This window comes from Leucoraja erinacea, chromosome 24, assembly GCF_028641065.1.
Source record: "Leucoraja erinacea ecotype New England chromosome 24, Leri_hhj_1, whole genome shotgun sequence".
Lineage (NCBI taxonomy): Eukaryota > Metazoa > Chordata > Chondrichthyes > Rajiformes > Rajidae > Leucoraja > Leucoraja erinaceus.
This window is the reverse complement of record NC_073400.1, coordinates 25,199,536-25,219,649: the sequence shown is the minus strand read 5'-3', so window position 1 is coordinate 25,219,649 and position 20,114 is coordinate 25,199,536. Positions and strand designations below refer to the sequence as shown.

The 20,114-nt window shown below is 46.6% G+C and overlaps 1 protein-coding gene across 1 annotated transcript in view; it reads right to left on the bottom strand.

Annotated features, from left to right (window-relative positions):
• The window catches only part of si:ch211-163l21.11 (inositol 1,4,5-triphosphate receptor associated 2), a 56,861-nt gene extending 39,963 nt beyond the window's left edge, over positions 1–16,898 (bottom strand). Inside the window, exons 1-7 of the mRNA XM_055655116.1 lie at positions 16,501–16,898; positions 12,704–12,859; positions 11,361–11,413; positions 7,661–7,731; positions 6,562–6,611; positions 3,077–3,170; positions 838–910 (exon numbers count right to left, since the gene is read on the bottom strand). Of these exons, the coding sequence (XP_055511091.1) occupies positions 838–910; positions 3,077–3,170; positions 6,562–6,611; positions 7,661–7,731; positions 11,361–11,413; positions 12,704–12,835 (473 nt within the window). The 5' untranslated portion in view covers positions 12,836–12,859; positions 16,501–16,898. The remainder of the gene's footprint in view (positions 1–837; positions 911–3,076; positions 3,171–6,561; positions 6,612–7,660; positions 7,732–11,360; positions 11,414–12,703; positions 12,860–16,500) is intronic.
• Positions 16,899–20,114: the final 3,216 nt, after the last annotated feature.

Genomic DNA, 20,114 nt, shown 5'->3' with positions numbered 1-20,114 from the left:
GGGTCAGGACCCTACTGCAGAATCATCAGTCTGACTACGGGCGCTGTCTCTACGGAGTTTGTATGTTCAACCCGTGACCTGTGTGGGTTTCTCCTGGTGCTCTGGTTTCCTCCCACTCCAAAGACGTACAGGTTTGTAGGTTAATTGGCTTGGTATGAATGTAAAATTGTCCGTAGTGTGTGTAGGATAGTATTAATGTGCGGGGATTGCTGGTCGGTACGGACTTGGTGGGCCGAAGGGCCTGTTTCTCTAAACTAAACTCAGCGGGTCAGGCAGCATCTCTGGAGAAAAGGAATAGGTGACATTTTGGATCGAGACACTTGGTTTTGATCTGAAACGTCACCTGTGACCTTTATCATACATTGTGGGTAGCTTGATTGTAATCACGTCCAGTCCTGACTTGATTATAATCACGTAGAGCCCACAATGGTCCATTGTTGGTGGTGGAGAAGATGACAAACGAGTGGATACAAACAGTGAAACTAAGCATGACGACAGTGAGACTAGTAGGCTGACTAGGGTGGGGGATGGGCGGAGAGAGAGGGCTTCAGAGTAACAGTTTACAGGTAAGTCATTAATGAAAACTGCTATTGGCGTAGTTAGCAAACATTGACCATCAGATTATAACGCTGACAGCCGTCACCAACCCCGAAGCACTTGAGCCCCCGCAGTGACCGCCGTTCACAGAAAGCCTCCAAAGTCCCGGTGAACAGCGAGCGCCCCCTCCACAGTTACACAAGGCACGGACACAAGCTCGGAAGAGGGGCAGGCATGCATTGAAGTTAGATGGCAGGATGGTTAGTTGCAGCATCATACACACTTGCTTTGGCTGCCTACCTCTGGAGCCCCAGCCTTTTCAAAATCGGCACCTCTTCTGCAGAGCTGCTGAGAAGCTCGCTGGAACTACTGTCTGCGTGTGAGATCAGAGTAATGTTAGAGGGGAGGCACTCGTCCTCCATATCATTACATCGTTCAGACGGCACGGTGGCGCAACGGTAGAGTTGCTGCCTTACAATACCAGATACATGGGTTCGATCCTGACTATGGGTGCTGTCTCCATGGAGATTGTACATTCTCCCTGTGACCGCGTGGGTTTTCTCCGGGTGCTCCGCACATTGCAATGATGTTCAGGTTTGTAGGTTAATTGGCTTCCGTAAATTGTTAATTGTCCTTAGTGTGTGGGACAGTGCTAGTGTACGAGGTGATCGCTGGTCGGTGTGGACCTGGAGGGCTGAAGGGCCTGTTTCTGCACTGTATCTCTAAAGTCTAAAGGGCCTGTCCCACTTGCCGATTTTTTCGGCGACTGCTGGCATCATTGACTGACGTATGAGGTCACCGAAAAATACGCGGCGTGACGATGTATGATGCGGCATGATGACGTGTGACAAGGCGTGATGATGTATGACGCGGCGTGATGATGTATGACGCGACGTGATGATGTGTGACAAGGCGTGATGATGTATGATGCGGCGTGATGATGTATGACGCGGCGTGATGACGTGTGACACGGCAGTGACGTGGCGTGACAGCGGTGATGTGGCGTGATGATGTATGATGTGGCGTGATGATGTATGACGCGACGTGATGACGTGTGACACGGCAGTGACGTGGCGTGATGATGTATGACGCGACGTGATGATGTATGATGCGGCATGATGACGTGTGACACGGGGGTGACGTGGGGGTGACGTGGCGTGATGATGTATGACGCAGCGTGATGATGTATGACGCGGCGTGATGATGTATGACGTGGGGTGATGATGTATGACGCGGCGTGATGATGATGTATGATGTGGCGTGATGATGTATGACGCGGCGTGATGATGTATGATGCGCGGTGGTTTTTTGTCGCCGCTGGATTTTGAAATGTTCAAAATCTTTCGGCAACACTGATATGACGCCAGGAATATCGCCAAGTGGGACAGGCCCTTAAAGATGCTTGGAGTTTTCTTGTATATCCGTTAGCGGCACAGTGGCGCAGTGGTATAGTTGCTGCCTTACAGCACCAGAGACCCGGGTTTGATCCTGACTACGGGTGCTGTCTGTACGGTGTTTGTACGTTCTCTCTGTGACCGCAAGGATTGTCTTCCTGGTGCAACACTTTCCTCTCACACTCCAAGGACGTACAGGTTTGTAGGTTAATCGGCATTTGTAAATAGTAAAGAGTAAATTGTCCTGAGAGTGTAGGATAGAACTAATGTTTGGTTGATTGATGGTTGGCGAGGACTCAGTGGGCCAAAGTGCCTGTTTCTACACTGTATCTCTAAACTAAAAAATATGAACAAAGATGGACCAAAACGATAGACCAAAACATCTGGAGTAACTCAGCGGGGTCAGGCAGATCATCTCTGGAGAGTAAAGGAATAGAGATGACTGTGGAAACAGGACCAGACCGAGTCTTGACCTGCTTCAAAAATATGATCATCAGTCATCTGCTTAAAGAGACTAGCCCAGGAAGGATTTAGAGGGGATTTATAGTTTACAAAATTTCTTAGATACACCCGATGTGGAAACAGGACCTTCAGGGGGAAATCCTTTAAACCGAGTCTGCACTGACCTGGTGATCCCTGGAACTCTCTGCACACACCCAGATTGAGGCCAGTCAATTGGCTTTATTTAAGAGGGATTGTGCAGTGGCTAAGGGGATCAGGGGTATGGAGAGAAGGCAACGAAATACAGTTGGCATCTCACCCAGATCATATTGAATGGCAGTGCAGGCTCGAATAATGGAACATTTTCTATGTATATATATGTCACCAGTGACAAATGTTACATTTACACCAAGCAAACAATAATGGAACCTATATATATATGTACCAGTGAAAATGTACATTTACACCAAGCCAATTAACCTTGGAAAAACTGAAGATCTCGCAGAAAACCCACGCAGGGAGAACGTACAAACTCCGTACACCCATAGTCGGGATCGAACCCGGGTCTGTGGTGCTGTAAGCGCTGTAAGGCAGCGACTCTACCGCTGCGCCACCATGACCGCCCTCGATGCTCGTACCAAAGAAGATCAGCTGGTGCGATACAAAGAACATCAAGTGATACCCAGATGTTGAGTCACACCTACCTTCTCCACTCTCATCACTCTCTCCCTCTTGTTCATCCCCAGATGATCCGGAATCATATTGGACTTTGCAGTTTGCTGGAGTTATGTCAAATTTCTGAAACAATTAATAGAAACAACTGACTCATTGTGTTGAAGATGGGCACAACTCAGCGGGTCTCTGGCGCTTTGAGGCAGCAACTCTACCGCTGCACCACCGTGAGATTAAAATGATTGTTGGCTGTGAATGTATTAAAATGCAAGGCTCTTTGTTTGGATACAGATTCACAGTAAGCAGTAAGGCCCGGCACAGTGGTGCAGCGATGGTGTTGCTGCCTTACAGCCCCAGTGACCCGGGTTCGATCCTGACCACGGGTGCTGTCCGTACGGGAATTTGTACGTTCTCCCCGTGTCCACGTGTTTTTTCCCCGGGAACTCCGGATTCCTCCCACACTCCAAAGACGTACAGGTTTGTAGGTTAACTGGCTTTGGTAAAAAAAAAGGTAAATTGTCCCTAGTGTGTAGGATAGTGTTAGTGTGCGGGGATCACTGGTCAGTGTGGACTCGGTGGGCCGAAGGGCCAGTTTCCGTGCTGTATCTCTAAATTAAACTAAGCACTGGCTATCTATTCCAAATGTAACATGCATTGTGTTATAACAGCTGCAGACAGCAGACTAAGATATAGCCCGCATTTGTACATTTATATCCCTGTACCATGTAGCCTCCGATCTGCAGATGAACAAGTTGCTTTCTTTAATAAAACAGGCTGCAGACCACAATGAGCTAACATTGTATCTTTCTGTAGAAATTCTTGTGAAGTGTATGCTACAAGAAGGAGTGACATCTTTCTTCTGCTGCAGTGAAGTTGAATTTTGCCGAAGATAGACACAAAATGCCGGAGTAACTCAGCGGGTCAGGCAGCATCTCTGGAGAAAAGTAGTAGGTGACGTTTTGGGTCGAGACCCTTCTTTAGACTGAGAGTCAGGGGAGAGGGAAACTAGAGGTATGAAAAGGTACAAAGAAGAAATAAATGAAAGATATGAAAACAAATCAAAGCCAGCTCCGATGATCACGGAAAAAGTGGAGCCCACAATGGTCCATTGTTGGTTGTGGAAAAGGTGATAAGGGGGATATAAAATGTGAAACTCAGCAGGATAACAGTGAAACTAGTAGAGTTTTGCCTTTGTATTTTGAACAATGAGAAGTAGACAACCTATTTGACATTGTGCTGTATTGTTTTTCCTGCATTGACATCAACCAGATGTGTAAAACCCTTCAGCAATTTATCACCAGTTTCTCGCTGTAAGTGGAGATTAATTGTGTGGCATTACAGCCGATACTGTAACCGTTTAAACCGAAGACAGACACAAAAATGCTGGAGTAACTCTGCGGGACGGGCAGCATCTCTGGAGAGAAGGAACGGGTGACGTTTCGGGTCGAGACCCTTCTCCAGACTGAAGAAGGGTCTCAACCCGAAACGTCACCTATTCCATTTCTCCAGTGGAGATCAGTTTACTCCACTACCACCCACCTAGACGTTCCAAACCTCACGGCAGTTCCGCCATTTATGGAAAAAATCACCTTCTCCCATCCTGGGAATGAACCTAGATAAATCCATGGTACACAAAAAAGCTGGCGAAACTCAGCGGGTGCAGCAGCATCTATGGAGCGAAGGAAATAGGCAACATTTCGGGACGAAACGTTGCCTATTTCCTTCGCTCCATAGATGCTGCTGCACCCGCTGAGTTTCTCCAACATTTTTGTCTACCTTCAATTTCCCAGCATCTGCAGTTCCTTCTTAAACACTAGATTAATCCATGCTCTCCCACTGCCAATACTCCATGACGTGTATAACGTTTATTCCAACAGCGTCAGGTGGGATTAGAGTGGTCATTGAAGCACAGAATTCAAAGGCTAAAAAAACTCCATGATATTGTCCAGGAGACAGCTCCCTTCGAATTTGCATAGAGCTCGGTGTGATTGAGTTCGGCAATGTTCCAACCCTGCCTTGTAAAATAGGCGGCCACTATATTCCCTTTTGCACAGAACCCATTTCAGGGCCGATCAAATCCCTCTGCATAAACTGAACAGTATGTCCCAGTGTACTAGTCGCCAACAGCAAAATCTTAGAGCCAAATGGCGGCATTATATATGATTTGCAGCTTCTGGTTTTGTTTTTGAAAACCCCTGAGGAAAATTAAAACACTCGGGCAAAATCTCTAGCGGCACCAAGTATCTGTGTGTATATTCATTTACGATAGACAGAACCAGATGCAACTAAATTTAAAGTAGCTCTTTCTTCCCAATAACCCTTTGTGGCTTAAGCCCTCCCTTCACCACCTCCAGTTTAAATTCCATCTGGAATATTTTGGAGGACCAAGAAACCAAGAACCAAGAAAAAAAGCTGGAGCAACTCAGCGGGTCAGGCAGAGCCTCTGGAGAAAAGGAATAGGTGACGTTTCGGGGTCGAAACCTTTCTTGTATTTGCATATGTCTGTTCATGAAAATACATATTAATTTAGTTTAGTTTAGAGATACAGCATAGAGACAGGACCTTCGGCCCACTGAGTCCATGCTGACCATGGATCACCCGTACAATCGTTCTATCCTACACACGAGGGGCATTTTACAGAAGATGATTAGCCCACAAGTCTGCACGTCTTCGGAATGTGGGAGTTTAGTTCAGTTTAGAGGTGCAGCATAAAGACGGGCCCTTCGGCCCACCAAGTTCATGCCGACCAGCGATCCCAGCACACTGGCACTATCCCACATACTAGAGACAATTTTACAACTTTTACTGATGCCAATTAACCTACAAACCTGCACGTCTTTGGAATGTGGGGGGAAACCAGATCACCCGGAGAAAACCCACACGGTCACGGGAAGAACGTACAAACTCCGTACAGACGGCACCCGTGGTCATGATTGGACCCGGGTTTCTAGCGCTGTAAGGCAGCAGCTCTATTGCTGTATAATGTTCAAACTCATTTCAAAGTAACGGTGTACTGATTGTGTATGATCAGCCATGATCATATTGAGTGGCAGTGCTGGCTCGAAGGGCCGAATGGCCTACTCCTGCACCTATTGTCTATTGTCTATTGTCTAATAGCACAGATGGTAGAGCTGCTCACTGACAGCGCTAGAGACCCTGGTTGAACCTAACCTTGGGTGCTGTCTGTGTGGAGTTTGCACATTCTCCCTGTGACCCGCGTAGGTTTCCTTTGGGTGCTCCGGTTTCCTCCCACATCCCAAAAGACGCGCATGTTTGTAGATTAATTTTCTTCTGTACATGTTCCTCTTGTGTGTGCGGGGAGTGGATGGGGAATGTGGGATAGCATAGAACTAATTGTGAACGGGTGATCATTGATTCGGCGAGGACTTTGGTGGGCGGTGGGCTGAAGGGCCTGTTTTCATGCTGAATCGCATTATAACCCATTTCATTGTAATGTCCATGCATAACGGGTTTCTGAACCCATGTAATGACCACAGACTCAATCAGAAACCCTCACCTCCTGAGGAGTTTCCTGACGTTCGGCGTTCTTTGTTTCCGTCGCACCATCTGCAGAATGACAGGAAAATTCCTGTTAAACAGGAGAATTAACAAAACCTCAGGATTTTGGTATTCAACGAATGTCTATCCTTCAGAGATAAGCTTTTATATAACCTCTTTAATTTGAATGAATGAATCAATCAATTAATTAATTAATGGATGAATGAATGGATGATACCTTATACTTTATTGTGTGATTAATGTGTTATTAACATCATTTCAGACTGCTGAGGTATTTCTGAGGTATATTCATAATTCTAATGTGGAACTATGCAGTAAGTAAGCTGTGCAATAAAAAGCTCTCTCAGAAGTGACCAAATAACAAAATAATTTGCTTCCGAGCGTACAACATAGTACGGGCCCTTCGGCACACTTTGTCCATGCCAAGATAAATGATGTCAAGTTAAATGAATCTCCTGTGCCTGCATGTGTTCCCTATCCCTCCATTCCCTGCATATCCATGTGCCAATCTAAAAGCCTCTTCAATGCCACTATCATATCTGTCTGCACCACCAGCCCTGGCAGCGCGTTCCTTTGTGTAAAAGACTTGCCCCGCACTTCTTTAGACTTTGTTCCTCTCACCTTAAAGCTACGCTCTCTGGTCCTTGACATTTCTAAAGGCCTTCTTTACCACTCTATCTAAAAGTTCCAAAAGCTATTCATTACTCTGAATCATCTCTGAGACTATTGTCAAGTATCAACTATTACCGCTGGCTGGTTAGCGGGCAGCAAAAGCTTTTCACTGTACCTCGGTAGACATCAGGCCAGGTACATGGATATGGCAGGTTTAGAGGGTTATGGGTCAAGCACAGGCTGATGGGACTAGTGTAGATGGGACATGTTGGGCGGTGTGGACTAGTTGGGCTGAAGACCCTGTTTCCATGCTGGATGAACTTTCTTCCAACAAGTCCCATGTCCAAACCACGCTCACATCCCCCAGCACTGGGTTGTGACATTTGGTTTCTACAATCACAAGGTTCGTTGTAAACAAACGATCACTGCCAGGCCTAAATGATATCACCATGGATTGCAAAGAAAGTCTCCCGCTCACCCCTTACCAGCGAGGGCGGTGGAGGCTGTTGCAGAGATGTTTTCCCGTTCTGATTTCTGTAGTTTTGGTTTCGCCATCCTGTAAGAAAAAGCCACGACATTCGCATGGGTTGGAACATGTGTCAACTCAGTCCCAAAAAATGCACCCGTCACTGCAGTGCCTGGGTATCAGCCCAGGGGAAAGGGTAGGGTGGCAGGGTGGCGCAGCGGTAGAGTTGCTGCCTTGCAGCGCCAGACACCCTGGTTCACACCTGACAACTGCGTGGGTTTTCTCCGGGTGCTTTGGTTTCCTCCCACATTCGAAAGATGTGCATGTTTATAGGTTAATTGGCTTGGTATAACCGTAAGTTGGCTCTTGTGCGTGTAGGAAAGCACGGAGATCGCTGGTCCGCATGGATACGATGAGCCAAAGGGCCTGTTTCAGCGTTGTATCTCTAAGGTAAACTAAACTAAACTAAGTAGGCTATATGGTTACTCAAATCTGCTCACACCATTTGATAAGGTCAAGACTGATCTGACTTTGGTCTCAGCTCCACCTTTCTGTGATGTGTACGACCCTTGACTCATCCATGGGTTCCACCAGGTGGCGCTTCAATGGCTGCCTCGCCTACAATCTGTCTGTCCTTTTCACCTTTTTTTTAATATTGTTAGTGTGTTTTAAAAGTATGTGTTAATGTTCTCTGGTTTGTTTTATGTGGTGGGTGGATGGGGGGGGGGGGGGGTCGGAGGAAACTTTCTCTTACGTTGCCGGAGATGCGATTGTTTTCCGGATCGTATCTCCAGTCGCTCTGCGGCCTAACATCATGGAGCTGGAGGCCTTGCTCGGACTGACTTTGAACCCCACTTTGAGCGTGGACTTACTATCGGAGCCGATTCCTTGACTGGGATCGTTGCTCTCAACCGCGGCCTGTGGCCTTTAGCACCAAGGAGCTCGCAGTCTCGGGTGAGACCGAGTCGGGAGCTCCAAAACCGCATGACGTTCGTCTAGCCCCGACCCGAGGTCCGATCGGCGGCGCGGGGGAGCTAACGTGCCCCCGATGCAGGAGCTTGATCGCCCCGCCGAGGAGGCCCGCCGCCGCCTACAGCAGTCAAGATCGTCCCATCAACGGAAGGCTCAAGGCTCCCGACCACTGGAGGACAATGAAGGGGGTGATTTAACTTATTTTCACCTTCCACCACGAGGAATGTGGAGGAGTCACTCTGGTGGATGTTTATGTTGAAATGTACTTTGTGTGTTCTGTTGCTTTTTATATGGCAAATCAAATTCCTCGAATGTTGCAAAACATACTTGGCTAATAAAGTAGGATTATGATTATTATGATTATGACAGTTGATGAATCAGCTTCCAAGTGTAACAACAGATTGAGAGAAGAAATGACTACTTCGTGATCCCTCACTCTGGAACTATGTCTACTGGTTCCACATTCCCCAATAGGAGAAAACCTTTCCCAGTATCCACACTATGAAGTCCCTTAAGAATCGTATTTGCTTCATTAAGATCATCGCCCATTCTTCAGAACCTCAATGAGTAAAGACCCATCACGCTTGGCCGTTCTTCTTAACAATCTCTTCATTCCATTCATCCCATTATTGACTATGCTCCAAATTGTCTCCAATGTATTATGTAAACAAGAGTACAGCACAGGAACAGATGCCATGGCCCAGCATGTCTGTGCCGACCATGCTGCCAAATGCCGACCAGCGATCGCACTAACACTATCGTACACACTAGGGACAATTTACAATTTCACCAAAGCCAATTAACCTGCAAGCTTATACATCTTTGCAGTGTGGGAGGAAACCGGAGCACCCGGAGAAAATCAACACCGTAACTGGGAGAGCGTACAGACTCCATACAGGCAGCACCCGCAGTCAGGATCGAACCTGGTTCTCTGGCGCTGTAAGGCTGGAACTCCACCACTGCGCTGTGCTATTCCTTGCCCTATCCACCTCTCTTTCTAAAGGCCTCTCAAACCCCACTATCACATCTGCCTCCACCACTAACTATCCCTAACACTGCATGCCAGGCTCCTATCATTCACTGTGCAAAAAACCTGCCAAACATCTTTAAATCTAACATCTCCAAGTTTGCGGATGACACAAAGCTGGGTGGCAGTGTGAGCTGCGAGGAAGATGCTATGTGACTTGGATAGATTCGGTGAGTGGGCAGATGCATGGCAGATGCAGTATAATGTGGATAAATGTGATGTTATCTCCACTTTGGTGGCAAGAACAAGAAGGCAGATTATTATCTGAATGGTGTCAGATTAGAAAAAGGGGTAATGCAACAAGACCTGGGTGCCCTTGAACATCAGTCACTGAAAGTAAGCATGCAGGTATAGCGGGCAGTGAAGAAAGCAAATGGCATGTTGGCCTTCATAATGAGAGGATTTGAGTATAGGAGCAAGGTGGTCCTACTCCAGTTGTACAGGGCCCTGGTGAGACTGCAACTGGAGTATTGTGTGCAGTTTTTGTCTCCTAATTTGAGGAAGGACATTCTTGCTATTAAGGGAGTGCAGCGTAGGTTCACCAGGTTAATTCCTGGGATGGCGGGACTGACATGATGAAAGAATGGATCGACTGGGCTTGTATTTACTGGAATTTAGAAAGATGAGAGAGGATCTTATAGAAACATATAAAAATTCTTGAGGGACTGGACAGGCTAGATGCAGGAAAATTGTTCCTCATGTTGGGGGAGACCAGAACCAGGGGTCACAGTTTAAGAATAAGTGGTAGGCCATTTAGTACTTAAATGAGGAAAAACTTTTTCACCCAGAGAGCTGTGAATCTGTGGAATTATCTGCCACGGAAGGCAGTGGAGGCCAATTCACTGGATGTATTCAATAGAGAGTTAGAGATAGCTCTTAGGGCTAAAGGAATCAAGGGATATGAGGAAATAGCAGGAACAGGGTACTAATTCTGGATGGTACACAAAAATGCTGGAGAAACTCAGCGGGTGCAGCAGCATCTATGGAGCGAAGGAAATAGGCAACGTTTCGGCCCGAAACGTTGCCTATATCCTTCGCTCCATAGATGCTGCTGCACCCACTGAGTTTCTCCAGCATTTTTTGTGTATCTTCGATTTTCCAGCATCTGCAGTTCCTTCTTAAATACTGATTCTGGATGATAGCCATGATCATATTGGAATGGCGGTGCTGGCTTGAAGGGCCGAATGGCCTACTCCTGCACCTATTTTCTACGTTTCTATGTTTAAACTTAACCCCCTTTCATCTTAAAGCTGTCCTCTAATATTGAACATTTCCACCCTGAGAAAAATACCCAATCTGTACCTCTTATTATTATATAAACCTTCAATGCTCCAGAGAAACCAATCTAATATTCTCTAACTTCCTTATATATCAGTTTAGTTCATTGTCAGGTGTGCCGAGGTACAGTGAAATCAGAATAGTACTTTATTTGCCAAGTATGTTTTGCAACATTCGAGGAATTTCATTTGCCAAGTCAGTCATACAAATAAAACACAACAGAACACCTAAAACACCTACTGCCCCACGCGTCTATATTTTTCTCAACGTCTATGATGTATATCAGAAACAAACAGAGATCCCAGCACTGATTTCTGTGGAACACCAGTGGTCACTCATCGAATTCCACACGGCCAGCATTGGGAGGTCAGGTTTGGGCAACTAAGTCTGTCTTTCCACTGGTATGAATATCTACAAAGACATGATAGAAACTCCGCCTCACCTGAGTAGCACAAAACCATCCTTCTGCAGAGGCTGTTGCTCTTTGATGGTCACCTACAAAAGAAAACAAAATTCATCAAATGGGAACCGTAGATGTCAATGAGTGATTAATGAATTGAGTTTTAGTTTAGAGATACAGTGTGGAAACAAGTCCTTCGGCCCACCGAGTCTGCGCCGACCAGCGATCACTCCGTACACTGGTTCTACGTTATCCCAGCTTCGCAACCTACACATTAGGTGCATTTAACAAAAGTCAATTAACCTACAAACCAGCACGTCTTTGGAGTGTTGGAGGAAACTGGAGCACCTGGAGAAAACACATGCGGTCGTAAGTTGAACGGACAAACTCCTTACGGACAGAACCTGTCGTCAGGATCGAACCCAGGTCTCGTTGCTGTAGGGCAACATCTCTGCTGCTGCGCCACTGTGCCGCGTTATATTCCTGTAATGGGACGACCAGAACTGCATGTAATACTCCAAGTACACAGACAGCTGGTTGATAACTGGAATCCGTTGCCAGAGGAGGTGGCAAAATCAGATACAAGTAACAGGCAGAAAGTAAAGGGGCTTCAATGTACATCATAGCAGAACATTGCATAGTATTGCAGAAATGTCTTTAGTCAGAGGTTGGTGAATCTGTGGAATTCATTGCCACAGACGGATCAGTCAATGGACATTTTTAAGGCAGAGATTGACAGTTTCCTGATTAGTACAGGTGTCAGGTGTTAGAGTCATAGAGTGATACAATGTGCAAACAGGCCCTTCGACCCAACTTGCCAACACCAGCCAACATGTCCCAACTACACTACACCCACCTGCCCTCGTTTGGTCCATATCCCTCCAAACTTGTCCTATCCATGTACCTGTCTAACTGTTTCTTAAACGTCGGGATAGTCCCAGCCTCAACTACCTCCTCTGGCAGCTTGTTCCGTACACCCACCACCCTTTGTGTGAAAAAGTTACCCCTCAGATTCCTATTAAATCTTTTCCCCTTCACCTTGAACCCATGGTCATTGATTCCCCTATTCTGGGCAAGAGATTCTGTGCATCTACTCGATTTATTCCTCTCGTGACTTTTATACACCTCTATAAGATCACCCCTCATCCTCCTGCGCTCCAAGGAGTTATGGGGAGAAGGCAGGGGAATGGGGTTGAGAGGGAAAGATAGATTTAATGGCAGAGTAGACGATGGGCTGAATGGCCTAATTCTGCTCCTGGAACTTAAGAATATAGTTGGGGCATCTTGGTTGGCATGGGCAAGTTGGGCCAAAGGGCCTGTTTCCATGCTGTATGGCTCCATTCCTACCACAGTCAACCTTGCAACCCCAGCATCCCATTCCTTACCTCGGCCGATGCACCGGCATCCTTCAGTATCCCTGGATGTGGTGTGTTGACACGGGATGCCACGGGAAGCGGGTGTAGGGAGGAGGCAGACTGGGAGCGGAGAAGGCTCAGGGATTTCTGTAGAGCGCTCATTCTACTTCAGCAGAGAACGTGGACCTGAATCATTGAGAAGACAATGTCAACAAAATAGAGAGAGTACAGAGGAGATTTACCAGAATGTTGCCTGGTTTTCAGCAACTAAGTTACAGAGAAAGGTTGAACAAGTTAGGTCTTTATTATTTTGAGCGCAGAAGGTTAAGGGGGGACAAAAGAGGTATTTAAAATGATGAGAAGGATAGACAGAGTTGACGTGGATAAGCTTTTCCTATTGAGAGTAGGGAAGATTCAAACAAGAGGACATGACTTCAGAATTAAAGGACAGAAGTTTAGGGGTAACATGAGGGGGAACTTCTTTACTCAGAGAGTGGTAGCTGTGTGGAATGAGCTTCCAGTGGAAGTGGTGGAGGCAGGTTCGATTTTATAATTTAAAAATAAATTAGATAGGTATATGGACGGGAAAGGAATGGAGGGTTATGGTCTGAGTGCAGGTAGATGGGACTAGGGGAAAATAAGTGTTCGGCACGGACTTGAAGGGCCGAGATGGCCCGTTTCCGTGCTGTAATTGTTATATGGTTATAAGACGGACGATGAAGCATCCCCTCGGATACTCTGCCTTCCCGTCTCACAGAGTCACATCCAAGTCATCGTAGCCCTCTCCCATCTCAATCTGTCCACTGAAAACCAAGGTGACCCTGTCGAAGAAATTCAAAGGGAAGCACAAGGAACTGCAGAGGCTGGAATCTTGCATCAAGCACAAAGTGCTGGAGTAACTCAGTGGGTCGGGCAGCATCTCTGGAGGACATGGGCAGGGTCCAGACCTGAAACGTCACCTATCCATGTTGGCCAAGAGGAGAGAAGGGTCCCGTTCAGAACCACAATAGCAGCTGTCACTTCCTGAGGCAGGCAGGTAGAACACACCACGTCTAGGGGGGCAGAGGTATCTCACCTCATCCGCTGAGGTAAGGGATGAGCGGGAACAGAGACAGAATGCTGGAGTAACTCAGCGGGACAGGCAGCATCTCTGGAGAGAAGGAATGGGTGATCTCCCAGTTTGCCACGCCTAGGCCGAAGCGATCTCCCGGTTGCTAAACACATAAACTTCTCCTTCCACGCTGACTTTTCTGTCCTGGCCTGGGCCTCCTCCACTGTCAGAGTGAGGCCCATCGCAAAGTCGAGGAACACCACCTCATAATTTACTTGGGCAGCTTACAACACAGCGGTATGATTGGACGACAGATGGCGCAATGGGCTAAGTGTTCGGCTGGCGACCGGAAGGTAGCCGGTTCGAATCCCGCTTGGAGTGCATACTGTCGTTGTGTCCTTGGGGCAAGACACTTCACCCACCTTTGCCTGTGTGTAAATGTAATGTAATTATGTGAAGCACTTTGGGGTCAATGCAAGTTGACTGAAAATGTGCTATATAAATAAGATTATTATTATTATTATTATTGATTTCTCTAACTTCAAGTAACCCTTGCTTTCCCTCTCTCTCCATCCCTCCCCCAACCTAGTTCACTGTCCTTCTCATTAAGTTACTGATTGCATGCCTCATTGTCACCTTAACCCTCTGCTAACAATTAACCATTCTACATTTTCCTTGAGCTGCTTCCATTTTGATCTGTCGTTTTCACACCTTACCCCTCCATATCTCTAGACTCCCTCTTCCCTGACTCTCAGTCTGAAAAAAATCCAAAACTTCATCCATTCCTTCTCTCCGGAGATGCTGCCTGCCCCGCTGAGTTACTCCAGCATTCTGTGTCTATCTTTGGTGTAAACCAGCATCTGCAGTTCCTTCCTACACAGTGGGGGTAGGGAGGTGAGGTAGCAAGTGGTAGGAATGAGTCTGAAGAAGGGTCTCGACCCGAAACGTCACCCATTCCTTCTCTCCAGAGATGCTGCCCGTCCCGTTGAGTTGCTCCAGCATTTTGTATCTATCTTCTGAAAATATCTCTAGTTCTTCCAAACTTTAGGGCATCTGGACTCTTCGTCTTCTCCCTCTCGCACTCCCTCTTTCTACCCTTTTCATCAAAAGTAAGTTAATAATGCCTTAGTTTTGATGAAATTCAGCGAGCAAATGCGATAATTCCCGATATTTTGGATCTTAAAATCACCACGGCAATTGTCAGCTGTTCATTTCCGCTGCTTTCTACCTTCAGTTCCCTCTTGTAATTACCTCACTTTCTATCTTTTGTTTTGCCTGAAAATTTAGGTCGCTGTGGTTCAGGGTCACCCCGACTAGCACAGAAAATTTCAGCTCAAAAATCGGCCATTTTCCATGTTTTTAACGGGTGTGAAAGTGCGTGTTTCCCCATTCACTTACATGTACCAAACTGAGAGATGTTCTCCAGTCAGAATTTTCGGTCACGTGAGGGGGGATCTACGCTCATTTGACCTTTGGTGAAATCACCCTATTCAGTGCATAGGAAGGAATTGCAGATGCTGGTTTAAACTGTAGACACAAAAAGCTGGAGTAACTCAGCGGGTCAGGCAGTATATCTGGAGAAAAGGAATAGCTGTCCATTCAGTCCAGGTGCATTTCACTGCACCTTCGGGTACATGTGATGAATACAATTGACTTTGACTGACAGTCCCTTGGACTCTACCCTGTTTTTGTTTACTCTTGTAGATCATTTTGCCTCTCTTTTCTCTAATCTCACTTTCCTCTTCGCCTCTCCCATCTACATCTGTTTTCTGGAGAAACTCAGCGGGTGCAGCAGCATCTATGGAGCGAAGGAAATAGGCAACGTTTCGGGACGAAACATTGCCTATTTCCTTCGCTCCATAGATGCTGCTGCACCCGCTGAGTTTCTCCAACATTTTTGTGTACCTTCAATTTTGCAGCATCTGCAGTTCCTTCTTAAATACATAGAAACATAGACATAGAAATCAGGTGCAGGAGTAGGCCATTCGGCCCTTCGAGCCTGCACCGCCATTCAATATGATCATGGCTGATCATCCAACTCAGTATCCCGTACCTGCCTTCTCTCCATACCCTCTGATCCCCTGATCCACAAGGGCCACATCTAACTCCCTCTTAAATATAGCCAATGAACTGGCCTCGACTACCCTCTGTGGCAGAGTTTTCCAGAGATTCACCACTCTCTGTGTGAAAAACCTCTGTTTTCTCCCTGTTTCCTTGTTTGCCATTGAAAAGATTACTTCCCCCCTCTCTATCTGTCTCTCTCACACTCATTTTAATTTAATCCTCATCTTTAATCCCTCTCTCGCTCTGCCACTCTATTTCCTCGGCCTCTCTCCCCTTCTGTCTCCTTGGTTACTGCCAGAGTTTTATGCCCCTGACCCACTTAGGAAACCTGAACGGAAACCTCCGGAGACTTTGTGTCCCACCCAAGGTTTCCGTGCGGTTCCCGGAGGTTGCAGGTGTTGCCGGAGGTCGTGTGGAAGCAGGTAGGGAGACTGACAAAAACCTCCGGGAACCGCACGGAAACCTTAGGTGGGGCGCAAAGTCTCCAGAGGTTTCTGTTCAGGTTTCCTAAGTGGGACAGGGACATCACTTCCTTGCTTTTCGTATCTCTGGTTTTATTAAGTCAGATTTGAAGCTTTGTAACAGCTCGCTAACCGCAGGGGGTGTCGTTCACCCCATTCGACAGCGACAGGTCTCCGCAGATGCCACCGTGCCGATGAAAGTTTTCACGCTCAGTTTATACACGAGTCACGAAAGTTTCACCTCGCCTTACCTGGATCAGCAGAAACACAGGGTGAAAGTCCAACCTGTGACTTAGAAGACGACTCAAAGAGTTCCACCTCCTACGAGGGTTCTTCGCCTGAAAATCCTCTGTTGTGCAGTTCTAATTTCCCCGTGGCTCTCGGCTGGACGTGGAGCCTCTAATGATGCTTGTGTGTGGTTTACCATGTGTTTATTGCCTGCTGCAGTCCACGGTCTGCACTTCATCAGCGAGCATACACAGCCTGCTCGCGTTTAAAGTGACAATCGTTGTGTTTTTACTGGGAAGGCCAGTAAATACAGCAGAGAGACACAAAAGTGCTGGGTTAACTCGTTGTTTAAGAAGGAACTGCAGATGCTGGAAAATCGAAGGTAGACAAAAAATGCTGGAGAAACTCAGCGGGTGCAGCAGCATCTATGGAGCGAAGGAGATAGAGACGTGAAACGTTGCCTATCTCCTTCGCTCCATAGATGCTGCTGCACCCGCTGAGTTTCTCCAGCATTTTTGTCTACCTGCTGGATTAACTCAGCGGGACAGGACAGGCAGCATCTCTGGAGTTAAAGGATGAGCGACGTTTCAGGTCGCGACCATTCGTAAGATCGTACAGGTTATTGGAGCAGAAATCGGGCCGTTCGGCCCATCAAGTCTACCCCCGCCATTCCACTATGACTGGTCTGTTTAATGCCTTCTGTGATGGGATGTTGTCAAATGGGGAAACGTGAACAAGGATTGGCAAATCAAACACCAGCGCTTTCAACCTCTCCCCAATTACAATGTTCTCTACATGAACTGCAGTCGCTGCTTTAACCCGAAGAGAGGCACATACGCCGGAGTAACTCAATGGGTCACACAGCATCCCTGGATAAAAGGAACAGGTGACGTTTCGGGTCGAGGCCAGAAGGGTCTCCAGCTTTTTGTGTCCATCTACAATATTCTCCACATTACTATTTCTCCTTCCAATTTGGACCGAACTCAAATGTTTCCACATTATATTCCTTCTGGGTGAGTCAGATATTTATTTGACTGAGAGAGATATTAGATCATGGGATATCAACAAAACATCAGGAAATGTTGTAATATCCTCAAGTGCCCCCACCCCCTCCCACCACCACAAAACCTTGGTCTTTATTTTAAAGTAAGATGAATAACAGCGTTTATAAATTAAAGGGCGGATGCAAACTAATATTATCAGCCAGAGTTTGGAGTATAGAACTTGGGAGGCCATGTTACAGTTGTGTAAGACTTTGGTGAGGCCACATTTAGAGTATTGTGTTCAGTTTTTGGTCACTGTGTTATAGGTAATATGTTGTCAAGCTGGAAAGGGTGCAGAGAGGATGTTAATCATATAACCATATAACAACTACAGCACGGAAACAGGCCGTCTCGGCCCTACAAGTCCATGCCGAACTATTATTTTCCCCTAGTCCCATCTACCTGCCCTCAGACCATAACCCTCCATTCCTTTCCCATCTATATACCTATCCAATTTATTTTTAAATGATAAAATCGAACCTGCCTCTACCACTTCCACTGGAAGCTCATTCCACACAGCTACCACTCTCTGAATAAAGGAGTTCCCCCTCATGTTACCCCTAAACTTCTGTCCCTTAATTCTGAAGTCATGTCCTCTTGTTTGAATCTTCCCTACTCTCAATGGGAAAAGTTTGTCCATGTCAACTCTGTCTATCCCTCTCATCACTTTAAAGACCTCTATCAAGTCCCCCCTTAACCTTCTGCGCTCCAGAGAATAAAGACCTAACTTATTCAACTGTTCTCTGTAACTTAGTTGCTGAAACCCAGGCAACATTCTAGTAAATCTCCTCTGTACTCACTCGATTTTGTTGACATCCTACCTATAATTGGGCGACCAAAATTGTACACCATACTCCAGAATTGGTCTCACCAATGCCTTGTACAATTTTAACATTACATCCCAACTTCTATACTCAATGCTCCAATTTATAAAGGCTAGCATACCAAAAGCTTTCTTTACCACCCTATCTACAGGAGATTCCACCTTCAGGGAACTATGCACAGTTATTCCGAGATCCCTCTGTTCAACTGCATTCCTCAATTCGCTACCATTTACCATGTACGTCCTATTTTGATTTGTCCTGCCAAGATGTAGCACCTCACACTTATCAGCATTAAACTCCATCTGCCATCTTTCAGCCAATTCTTCCAAATGGCCTAAATCTCTCTGTAGACGTTGGAAATCTACTTCATTATCCACAACACTTTGGGGCACAGCAATGTCATGTAAATGAAAGTAGTCATGTTTAGTATTTTGTTCATAAGATCATAAGCGATAGGAGCTGAATTAGGCCATTCGGCCCATCAAGTCTACCCCGCCATTCAATCATAGCTGATCTATCTCTCCCTCCTAACCCCATTCTCCTGATTTCTCCCCACAACCCCTGACACCTGTTGCCAGGACTCGAGGTCCTGAGCAATAGGGAGAGGTTGAGCAGGCTATGACTTTATTCCTTGGTGTGCAGGAGGATGAGGGGTGATCTTATGGAGGTGTACAAGATCATGAGTGGAATAGATCAGTCTTTGCCCAGAGTAGGGGAATCGAGAACAAGCAGGCATAGGTTTAAAGTGGGGGGTGGGGGGGGGGTGGGGGGGGGGGGGGGGGGGGGGAGATTTAATAAAATCCCGTGGGTCAACTTTTACGAACAAAGGGTGGTAGGTGTATGGAATGAGCCGCCGGAGGAGATAGTTGAGCCAGGTAGTATTGCAACGTTTAAGAAACATTTGGACAGGTACATACATTAGACAGTTAGAGTGATACAAGCCAAATGCAGGCTGGTGGGACTAGTGTAGATGGGACATGTTGGTTGGCGTTGGGCAAGTTGGGCCGAAGGGTTGTTTCCATGTTGTATGACTATGAAGAACCTGAGGGCAACCATTTCACACAAAGGGTGGTGGGGTATTTACAATGAGCTGTCAGAGGAGATAGCTGAGGCAGGACCTATCGTTAGTTTTAAGAGACATTTGGACAGGTACGTGGATAGGATAGGTGGGATATGGGTTAAAAGTGGGCAGGTGGGATTAGTGTGGATGGGACATGTTGGTTGGCGTGGGCATGTTGGGCTGAAAGGCCTGTTTCCGCACTGTCTGATGATTATATGATTACGATTATAATCAAAGGATCAGAAAAGGTTAAACTAAAATTATCTCTGTGTTGCTTCCACTGTCTATTGACAGCAAAGTGAAACAGTCTGGTAAAACTGGTGTTTCAACAAACGGAGTTTGTACGTTCTCCCTGTGATTACGTGGGTTTTCTCCGGGTGCCCCAGTTTCCTCCCGCACACCAAAGATGTGCAGGTTTGTAGGTTGATTGGGGGGGGGGGGGAGATTGCAACCTTCACGTGGTCCACCCTGTTTCGCCGAATGCAATCAACCTGGCGTGCACAAACAGAAGATCAAACAGAACAAGTTGTCTTACAACTTTAGGCTGTGCACGCCATACGCAAGAAGAAGAAGAGGTTGGTTGATAAGACTTTTTAAATTTGTCCTTGGTGTGTAGGATAGAACTAGTGTACTAGCGATCGCTGGGTGGTATGGACTCCGTGGGCCTAAGGTCCTGTGTCCACACTGTATGTCTCAAGTCTAAAGTAAAG